At 44.0% G+C, this 10,952-nt stretch overlaps 1 protein-coding gene and 1 long non-coding RNA gene across 2 annotated transcripts; both read left to right on the top strand.

Moving 5' to 3' along the window:
* Positions 1–219: 219 nt before the first annotated feature.
* On the top strand, positions 220–4,128 carry LOC127336267 (uncharacterized). The gene is made up of 2 exons (XR_007873230.2): positions 220–1,135; positions 1,404–4,128. It is a non-coding gene; the product is annotated as an uncharacterized lncRNA (long non-coding RNA).
* A 957-nt stretch (positions 4,129–5,085) lies between these two features.
* On the top strand, positions 5,086–9,486 carry LOC127336266 (uncharacterized). The gene is made up of 7 exons (XM_051363059.2): positions 5,086–5,557; positions 6,085–7,008; positions 7,731–7,867; positions 7,947–8,136; positions 8,205–8,639; positions 8,712–8,822; positions 8,990–9,486. Exons 1-7 carry the CDS (start codon positions 5,123–5,125, stop codon positions 9,323–9,325), a joined length of 2,568 nt encoding a protein of 855 aa, XP_051219019.1. The 5' UTR covers positions 5,086–5,122; the 3' UTR covers positions 9,326–9,486.
* The last annotated feature ends 1,466 nt before the right edge of the window (positions 9,487–10,952 follow it).

Here is a 10,952-nt window from a genome sequence, read left to right as displayed (position 1 = left end):
CTGGTGCAACGCACGGGCATTTTTGCTAGTAAGTGTAAAATAAAATATGGTTGGTTAGTCACATGTAAAATATTAAAATACGGGTTAGACAATGAGATTAGTGTAGTCATTTTGATATCATGTGGAGAGTGCATGGTGTATTTTTTATTGGTTGCAAATAATTATACACTATATAATTGCTAAACATTTTAGCACTCTCTAATTGATTGGGCTACTGTAGATGGCATAATTATCCTTTGATTCTTCCAATGGTTGTTCAACACGTCTTTGCCTCCAGTTTTTCACTCCATCGGTTATTTTCAATTTCTTTTTTTTTTTTTGGGCTGGAGGGTTACCGGATTACCGGTTTGTGAGCCGTCTCTCTTCCTATTTCGTGCACTTTCATTCGGGAGTCCCGGTTAATCGGTGTCTGATTTCTCTAGAAATATGTACCACACGTTTAAAGCGGCGTCGTTCCGGTGACAGTGGTGCTTATCTAGAACAATCCAGTGCAACCTCCTCTCTCCCGGTCAATCTTCTCCTTTCTCCACCCATCTACTGCAACAAACCGACGCCTCTCGCGCTCCTCCCCTTTCCCAATATCAGTGACCTCCTCTCTCTCTCCCTGGCCGGCGCCCTCCTCTCTCTCCCTACCCGGTGAGTTCTTTTCTGTCTAGGCCCCTTTCCTCGAGGGTCTTCACGGGCTGCTGCTCGCCTCACTCGACGAGTTAGTGTTCCTATTGATGACCGTTCGGCGCGTGCTTCCGCGGCATGGACGACCTGGTGGCGCGCCTTGCCGGATCCTCCCGGAGGTGGTCCTGGTGGCGGGTGCTCCACGCCGATGTGCCCGTGGCCAGGAAAAAACGTCCGTACATGTTGCCCGGCAAGCAATTCAGGGAGGAGGCGGTTTAGTTTTTTTTTTCTTCTTATTCTTTGGATCCGCTTTCCTTGGCCCTTGCAATATACTCCGTATTTGATGGTGGCAAATGGACAGCTTCTCCCCCGCTCCATCTGTTAGGCATCCCAAACCCTAGCCCCCTATTGATGCACTCCAACATTTACCTGTCTCCTGCACCGCTTGACATGTTCTAGACTATCTGTGGCTGTTGCCGTTGCTTTCCTGTACGTAAGGCTGCTGGTGGGTGATTTGGGTGAGGTCAGATATTGTCTTCCCTTCGTTCTCCTTTTCCTCTTTTTTCTAATCATCAGCAGGAACCCCTGGAAACGCATGTTGGGTGGTGCTTTAGTGTGGTGGACTGCATCTCATGAACATTTATTCTTTTCTCTTCTGCTCTTCTAGCACAGTTTGTACTCTCAGATTACTGCTTTCCGCTAATATATGCCATCATATTTGATATTGGACAGGAGATAGATTTTCTCTTCTAAATTGCGATGAATGACTACCAAATTTCCTGCTGTTTCAGGTATGGTGATTTAATTGATGAATCTGTAGCTCCATCAAAATGCAACAGAGCAACCATGGGTGGTGTAGGCACGCACTGTTTCTTGATGCGATTGGTTGGCCGAGGTGCTCAACAATCTTCCTATGTATTTTAAATACTACTGTTTTATTTGACCAGGTGAATTTCCTTTGGGCATTGTTTTTTCTTACTTTGTTTTGGCCTCTTCTACTGTATCATGATCTATTATTGCTAAGTGGTGTCCTCCTATAACAAGGTAAATCCAATCCCAATTTTAATGGACGCTTATATATTTTATTTTACTGGTGGACGCAACATAATTACAATGTGGATCTTCAAAATTATTAGCTGCAGAATAACTAAAATTAGAGGCACTGTTGATGTGAATTAATTTGCATGTCATTCAGATTTACAAACTTTTGAAGCACCACTAGCCGTTCTATGGTTTTGTGAAGCAACAAAAGTAGGAAGTATGTATGTAGTGTAGATATAGAGCTGATTCTCCTATTACCACTTCTTTATTGAGATCTAATTAATTTTGTGTTCTGTTATATAAGGGTGACGTCCTCCCTCTCCAAGCTTGGTTCTTTGATGATGTTGCCGTTTGGATCAGCCAAATTCATTCGTGGTCCTTTTCTGGAAGGCAGCTACTAATAGCCTGTTTCAGCTGCTGCCCATATATATACGCATCAATCAGACTTTTGGTCAATACCAGTTTCCATGTTTTCATATGAAAAAAGCAACACTGCATAATGGATTGAGCTCTTGCTATAATCTTTGTGTTCGTGGTCCTTTTCTGCAAGGCAGCTACTCACAGCCTGTTTCAGCTGATGCCCATATATATACGCATCAATCAGACTTTTGGTGAATACCAGTTTCCATGTTTCCATATGAAAAAAGCAACGCTGCATAATGGATTGAGCTCTTGCTATAATCTTTGTGTGTTTCCTTTTGAAAAAGAAACATTAGACCACGTTGGAGCTAACTAAACATATTTGTACGCGCTGTCCAAGTTAGCTCATATTGTGTTTTACTGCCCATATTGTTCTACAGTTGGCCATATTGTTTTTACTGTCCAAGTTGAGCAGTTCATTACATGTTGCACTCCACTCATCGACGCACAGCGGTTCATTGCTTACAATTATTCAATCATGTTTTTTGGTCAGTTTCAATTTCATGTTTTTATTGTGAAAAATCAATAGGTCATCTTTCAGTGAACTCTAGCAATATTCTTTGCATATTTCCTTCTGGGAGATAAACATTGGGTTATGTTTTTAGGCTTAGTTATGTTATAATTAGGCATATTTGTTTTGTTGTCCAAGTTAGTAAAAATGAACATCAGTCCCTGCTTAAGGTTAATCAGACGTAATGTTGTTACTGTCTATGTTAGGAAAATGAAAATCATATCATGTAGCTAAATCGTATTTTAGGCTAGGTTTTTCTGTAATTAGACATATTGCTTTACTATCCAAGTTTAGCATTTCAAAATAAATATCAGATCATATTTTAGGTTAACTTATAAACCTCAAATCATGATTTTGGTGAATTTCAATTGCCTGTATTCATGTGGGAAACCAACCGCGCGCCTTTGATTGTACCCTTGATATATTGTTTGCATGTTTCCATTTGGAAATTGGAATATAAACATCAGATCATGTTTTAGCTTAATTTATCCTGTAACTAGACATATTGTTCTTGATAAACCACAAATCATGATTTTGGTGAATTTAAATTGCCTGTATTCATGTGGGAAACCAACCGCGCACCTTTGATTATACCCTTGCTATATTCTTTGCATGTTTCCATTTGGAATATAAACATCAGATCATGTTTTAGCTTAATTTATCCTATAACTAGACATATTGTTCTTGCTGTCCCTGTTAGAAAAGATAAACATCCAATTATGTTTTCTGTTAAGTTATCCTAAAACTAGACAGATTGCTTTTGTTATCCAAGTTGAATAGTTCATTACATGGTTCGCTCCATTTACGAACGTGTAGCAGGCAATCGGTTATAATTATCCTTCCGCTGAAAAGTATTTCTTATTTACTTCTGCTTTCATCTCCTCCTCTCGGTGGATATTTTCCAGATATGTGCCTCTCACCTGCCATGGACGAAATTGCTTCTGAAGGTGACTTCATTTCTATGGAAGGAGATATTGCAGCTGATACTTACACTCAGAGTTCTTGGTTTGCTTCTCAGGAAGATTGTCTTCTTATGGAAAGCGATGTTCCAGCGACCTATAATATTACTCAGAAATATTAAGTAATCCATTGATTTATGCAATGGCACCTGGATCATGGCACGAGGCTCCGAGAATGGATTTTTGATGAAGAGTTAATGACAAGGAGCAAGAAAGGTCACATATGGGTACCAAGAATATTTCTGAATACTTCGTCATCGAGGTGGCCATTTTTACATTACAACGCCATCAATACCCAATTTGCCTTTGCAATGTGATGACCGTTGGCAAGGTCCAGGGACAGACGTTGGAAAGAGTAGATCTGTCGTTGCCAAAGCCAATATTTTTCAATGGAACATTTCTATTTCAAGAGTGACAACGATGCAGGGATTAAAAATAGTTGAAATATGTTAAATCGGCAAACCAAGTACTGAAACTAGAAATATCATATACCCACAAGTTCTTGACGATCTGTAGTAGTAGTGTACTTCCACACTTGCATGTACGGTTACTGATAAACGAATACTCTGTACCATGCGCTTAACATCTGTCTTCCCGTTTTCTGTGCATCAGGTTAGGTGCTTCCAACAGGTCGACTGCATTGATTTTCCTTTCTGATATGCAATTTCAATTGGATGGGAGCTGTTATCTACCTGTCATCTATTTTCAGTCCTACTATGGGTTACCTATTGGTTGGGATCTACCCCTTAAGATGGCTTAAACATATGCATGTGCTAGCGATGTTATGCATAAATGGTCACATGTTTGTGTTCATAGTATAAACTTTAATACATAGTATTGTGTTCAAATGACCATATATGGTATCCAAGTAAAGCATTTCTACTTTTTCATTAGCTTATCTTTCTTCTCCATGAAGCTCAGATAAATCCTGCCATATTCATGCTGATCTCAAATAATATGAACTTAACTCTACTGTATCTTATAACTCGCATGGCAGCAGCTACCCAAACCTGACTTGATAGACTATCGATCAAGTCTTATTAGATATCGCCCTCCACCTTAACCATCATACACGCAATCTTCTGCGACGCTATTGACTCGACGCTATTGACTGGCTGGCCTTGACTGGCTTGCACCACTACATATGCCAACAGTAATTACAAAAAAGCAGCCACGGGCGCGGCGTGCCGCCGCGCCAAGGCTTACTAGTAGGTTCTTAACAAGGGCTGAAATATTTCGTCGGGAAAACAATTAGTGCCTAGTCACCTCTGAGAAACGGGACGAAGGTTTTCTTTTCCCGAGGGGCGCCGTGGATCCGCTGCTGGGGCTAAGCCACAAGTGTCTGACTTCACTTGTCGGCTCTCGCCAACCTGACTCACATCTCACTGCCATGCCCGTTCCCTACGGACCCCAAAGGAAAACCCTAGCCACTGCCGTTGCCCGGATTGTGCTTCAGTGACTTTGTCAGCCCACAAAGTCACTGACTTTGTGTCACCCCACTTGTAAGTGACACAAAGTCAGTGACTTTGTGGGCTGACAAAGTCACTGAAGCACAATCCGTTCCCCCACGCCGACGGGCATGATGGCGGCGCCGCCGCCGGACTTCGTGGAGGTGCGATGCGCGGGGTGCAACGAGACGCTGGAGGTGGAGCGGGGCCTCACCGAGTTCGCCTGCCCCGACTGCGGGACCCAGCAGGCGCTCCCGCCGGAGCTCATGCCGCCGCCGCGCCCGCGGCGGGCGCTGCCCATCCCCGGCCGCGTGCCCGCCGCCGCTGTGCCTGTGCCCGTGCCGGCACCGCCGCCCTCGCGCATGCCGTGCGCCGACTGCAGCGCGCTGCTCAGCGTGCCGGCTGGCCTCGTGCGCTTCGCGTGCCCTGTGTGCGGCGTTGAGCTCGTCGCTGACGCCGGGCGCCTCCGGACTTACCACGCATCCCCGGATTCTGCAACAGTCTCGGTCGTCGCGCTTCCTCCAACCGCCGTGACGCTCACATCGACATACTCTGGCCAGCCGGAGGTCTGTTGTCTATCTACACAGTTTTGGGGTTGGTGTTCTTTCTTTCTGGATACTAGAATGCAATGTCGGATTAGTTCAGCAATGTGCCGCTGTTGCAGTGGCACGGACCAGATGTTGTTCACTTATAAACTGTAAAAATAGAGTTCAGTTGCCTGAGCCTTCTCTTGATTGTGTTGTAAGCTGTAGATCTTTCCTTGAGTTACCCATGGTATTGCAGTGCCTCTTGTTAGCTAGCCATATCCGTTGCAATTTGGTTATTAGTAGTTTCTGGTATTTAGGAATGTGAGCCGTTCCCCGTCAATAACAAGCTAAATCAACCATAGTCATCATTTGAATAGATACATTTCAACCATCATCGATATAGATTCATTGAAGAGGGACAGGTAGGAAAGAAATGCAGAACACCAAGAAAGAAGAATTTTCGCAAAATAAACATGAGAAGTCTTGATTTGCCAAATTCAGTTTCAGTCTCGTAAAATTATGATCTCTCTAATGTTATTTTTTCATTGTCTTGTTTTGTTGGGCAGGCGCATGTAGAAAGACATAATCATCCAATTGGCTCCAATCAGACACCAGCACAATACCCCAGTCAATCCGTTCACAGAGAGGAGACATCCAGTTCATTCAGACCTGATACCTGGATGCCAATCCACAGCATGTTAGCGCAAAAAGCACCCCTTAGACACCCAACTGAGAGAGAAGAGTCACATACTGAGCCACGCAATGAGACAACAGTGAGCTCTGGTATGAGGAATTCTAGTTTGCAATCTGGTACTGAATCTATAGGTTTGCAAAAAATACAACCAGAGCCTTCCGCCCAGGTTGGCTCGAGACCACAGACACATGCCCTGCCTCCCAGTTATTCAGTTCGTGGAGATCTTACACAAGGGCAGCATCCTGGCATTGCTAGGCATGGGCAGCAGACAAATGATGTCTCTAGTATCATGGAGCAAGGAAAAATAGATCTTCTGAATCAAGCAATGAACGAAGAACCAGCACAAGGTGAGGATCAGTGCAAGACATCTGGATGGAGTCCAAACAGCAAAAGGAGCAACAAAAGTACCAGTGTGTATCAGAAGAGGAAAAGGAAGCGCTTGACAAAGCAGACAGAGCATCCAATCGAGGATGAGCCTGTCCAGAAAACAACCGCTTCTCCAAGTGCATGTAATTCTGATCTGCCAGATATTGACTGCATCATTGCCAATATATGTCCAAGCTCATCGCAACCACACCAAATGCCACAAGCAAGCTCAAGTGAGTCGGACAATGTTGATGCAGCCACTTTACCAGCCTTTTCAAATCCTGGTGTATCTCAACCTGAACAATTTCCACACTGCTACAGTCAGTTGTACTCTCCACAGGTCAGGGGCAAACACCAGCTTAATAAAAGTGGTCAACAGGTGAAGCCACAGTCACCACAGGGCGTACATCAGCCTATGCATGCACAACAGGTATGACCTCCAGGTAACGCTTCTTACTAAGAGAAGGATTGCGGGACAAGTTGATATTCATAATGGGACTATTGACGACCATGACAAAGAGAAAATTTCTCTCGGAATTGGTTATCTCCTTTCTTTTTTGCGGGGGTCAAAGTTGGTTCTGTCCACTACAAAATGACAATCATTGTCTGCAATCGCTTTACCACCTCATCGCCCTAGCTAATTGCCATTCATGTGCCCAACATGTAGCAAGCTGGTCTCTACCTCACTCAACTCCATGTAGTATGTTCTACACTTACTGTCCACCTTTGGTCACCAACCTAATTTTCAGTGAACTGGTTGGTGCATGCAACTCAATAGTAACCTTCGACCACCACACTGCCACCCTAGATTCCTCCATACATTCCCCTTTATGCACTTCACTATGCTTGGATTATGCCCTATTGACCCCCATGGAGTGGAATATGAAATTAGATGAACTTGCTGGATGTGATCTATGGACATTTCATAACTGGTTAAAATCTTGGATATGGTGATTGTATGCATAGACACACTGTCCATTGTTTGGTTCAGAACTTTATATAGTCTAATAGGCTAATACTGTGATGTGGGTTTATTATGGAAGACAAAAAATGCCTCTTGATCTTGCTATTACTAATTTAAGAGCATGATTTGAATTTCTGCATGTCGAATATATCCAAGTTGTTTTAACGTGTAAGTATTCACTTATCCAGGAGAATGCAGATGGTGGTCACCTTGTGTTAGGATCATATGGAAAATCATCAGGTAAGCGCAATGGACGCCGCTCTACAAGACTGATTGAACCACGTAGGGAAGTTGACAGGCCTGTTCTGATACCAAACAATATTGAGTATGTGTGTTAATAACTCTTTGCTGTTTCGGAACACACCCTATCTTCATATGCTTGACATGTAAACTCGCCCTGGCAGCAACTGGGAAGTCAGCCCACCTTGTCCTAAGGTGGCATCTACCATCACTGTTCTTATGAAGCAGAAGTACCCTGGGTCAACCTACGTGCCAGCTGGTCAGCACAGTGATGTTCCACCCAATGGAGAAGTGGTTCACCACTGGCACCAGTATCCTCGAGAGACAAGGGCTGCCATTTTGAATGAATTTCTTGTAAGTACCTGAATAAACGTATTTAAATAATCCTTTAACTTGGTGATCTTATATTTCAATTGATGTAGCAACGCTACAAGTGGGCCCCGGGTAAAGAAGCAGAGTGCCTGAAGCTATTTGAGCGCAGAGCACTCAGACAGTTTGCTGGCCTCCTATGTGAAGAGAAGCGGAGGGTTAGAGCAGAGTTGGCTTCAGTGCAGAAAGCCAAAGAAACTGTAGGTGCACACAAGTCCAATAGACACATGGGGTTAGACGAGGAAGATGCTAGAGAAGAGCCCAAGGATCAACAGACAAGAGAGAAAATTGAGGACGAGAACCCATTACGGTGGAAACCTTTCCCGCCTACTTGGATGTATCCAAAGTGGTGGGAGAGGTTGTGCGAACACTGGGCTAAAGAGGAAGTTTTAATGATGTCTCTGCAGAACAGGAAGAACCGGTTCACTGCAGGTCGTGCTCATCACACAGCAGGATCACGGAGCATTGCTATGCATCGTCAGCTTATGGTAAGACATAAAGACCATTCCCTGGATTAACTCATTTCAACGGTGCTTCCTGATTCTGGTTGAATTGAGCAGGTCATGGAAAATGGCGGGGAGCAGGTGTCGGAACTCGAGGTGTTCAACAAGACACATAAGCTTAAAGGTGGTGCAGGGGAATTTGTCAGCGAGAGAGCAAAGCAAACTGTGGTAGGTGCTCGAGTTGTATTCATCGTTTAAATAGTAGTTACAGACTTTCATTGCGATGTGGAAAGCTATTAGTATACCCAATGCCCGCTGAATCCTCTTTGAATGCAATGCAGAACATGCAAAGTGGTTCTATCAGCATAACATTTATGCACACTGCCATCTTTCAGGAGGGCTTTAAGAAGCGTATGGAGGAGGCTGGTGATAAGCAGATAGATCCGCATCTTGCATGGACTCAAGAAGTTGGGGGCCGGAATCGTGGGAGGTACTATGGACTCCCTGGTATCGTTGACAAGGCCAAGATTGATGAATTATCAAAGTCCATCCCTGGTTCTCTCGGTAAACGGGGACAGCGACAGACGTTCTCGCAGGACCAGGTGCAGCAGATGATTGATCAGGCTCTGCAAGGGTTAAATGAAACTTGGGAGAATAAGTTCAAGTCCCTGGAGCAAACTTTCTGTGGCGGGCCATCGTTGGGTGTTGATCCTGAGTTACAAGAAAACTGATTGTCAGGTTTCTTGTCCAAATCAGGGCTTAGACATTAATCTGATGTATCCTGCAGCACTCGCCTGGGTCTTCTGCGGCTGGAGGGGGTGCTCATGAAACTTGTACATTGTGAAGCATGTCTTGTCACATTAGATGCAGAAATCGATGTTTGTTGCACTAAGCGTTATGTTGTCATTATCTTTAAATTAAATTGCATAATTGGAACATAATATCAACTACACACACTTTGAACTTATGGAGCACCGAAGCAATTGTTGCAGAATGTTCATAGCTGCAAGCCTGGAAATCTGATCATGAAATCAAAGTAATGGAGAATGCCCTAGCATAGTACACTTAACGACCCAGTCAACTAGCTGACCAACGCTCCAGCACATGCAGTTTAGTCAGACTGACTGGGTTTCCTCTCCATCTTCATTGTTGCAGCTATTAAGTGATAAATAAATATTATTATCTGTGACATCGCAGGACATGTCAGATTCTCAAGGAAGAAGAAATGCGTTGATACGTTAGACACGAGGAAGCGGTGTCCACAAGCGTTTGAGGAACGTTGATTGTACAAAATTCGTTGCGCTTGCACACATGTAGAAGAATCTGTAGCGTTATGCTGTTTTGATGTGCTTTGTCCCGTAGAGAAATGTTGAAATGAAGGGTTTCCCAAGTGCAAGGCAGATACTATTGGGACGGAGGGAGTATTATATATTCAACTGTTACTCGGATGATTTTGAACTTTCGGACCTTTGTACAGAAAATACTGAAATGTGTAAGGCAGGCAGGTTTCCTTCATATTCGACTTTACTCAGAGGAGCTTCAACTCCCGGATGCAACTAGCAACGCTTTAATTGTTAGGGATCAACATTGACCCATCTCGTTACTATCAAGCAATCAAGCGTTGCTGTGCAAAAAGGAGTCGTTACCTTTTAAAAGTGTACTTGCCTCACCCATAGCAATTATGCTATTCATTCACAGTATATAGTTAGGAGGCACGCTGTACACATCGATTTCTGTTGTCGTAGCCGCTGCTCTTGCACCGCCATCCATCAGCTCCATAGCACATCCATGGGCCATGGCCATTCTCGCAAGATCTAAGTAGATTTCGTCAATAATTCACTTCTGCGAGGTCTTCATTTGCTACTCCATTGCTGCTCCGTGCCTTGCCGAAAATGCAAATCTAATGGTTAGGTCTTTTCTTAATACATCTTAGAAAATGCATCACATATATTCATATGAGAAGAGGCCAAAACGGTTAGTACAACGCCGAAGCAAGGCTACATGATAACACGATAAAAGAGGGGCTCGATACAAACACGATGCCACACGATTTACAACGCAGCACACAACGACCGAACGATAATGACACGCCTTGCACCGCCTCCTGCTATGAGCCTATGACAAACGAAGAGGCAATACACTGAACTTCTATGCCACGGGCCCAGAGCTGCATGCCCGCCTAGGCCCGTATGAGCCGCGAACAAGCCTGAGGCTCATGCATGGGCGGGCACAAAACTATTCATGGGTATTCAGCTGAATACCCATTAATTTCAGCTAGAAAAATCGTGTAGTATTCAGCCACTTAACCTCGCAAATCTAGCTACATCTTGTATTAGCCTCCATAATATTCTCGTGAGG

This window comes from Lolium perenne, chromosome 2 (genome assembly GCF_019359855.2).
Source record: "Lolium perenne isolate Kyuss_39 chromosome 2, Kyuss_2.0, whole genome shotgun sequence".
Lineage (NCBI taxonomy): Eukaryota > Viridiplantae > Streptophyta > Magnoliopsida > Poales > Poaceae > Lolium > Lolium perenne.
This window is presented reverse-complemented; position numbering and strand designations above follow the sequence as displayed.

Coding starts and splice junctions, on each gene's coding strand:
- LOC127336266 (XM_051363059.2), top strand. CDS start 5,123: ATGATGGCGGCGCCGCCGCCGGACTTCGTGGAGGTGCGATGCGCGGGG. Junction 8,137..8,204: donor CCATTTTGAATGAATTTCTT/GTAAGTACCTGA, acceptor CAATTGATGTAG/CAACGCTACAAGTGGGCCCC. Junction 8,823..8,989: donor AGAGAGCAAAGCAAACTGTG/GTAGGTGCTCGA, acceptor GCCATCTTTCAG/GAGGGCTTTAAGAAGCGTAT.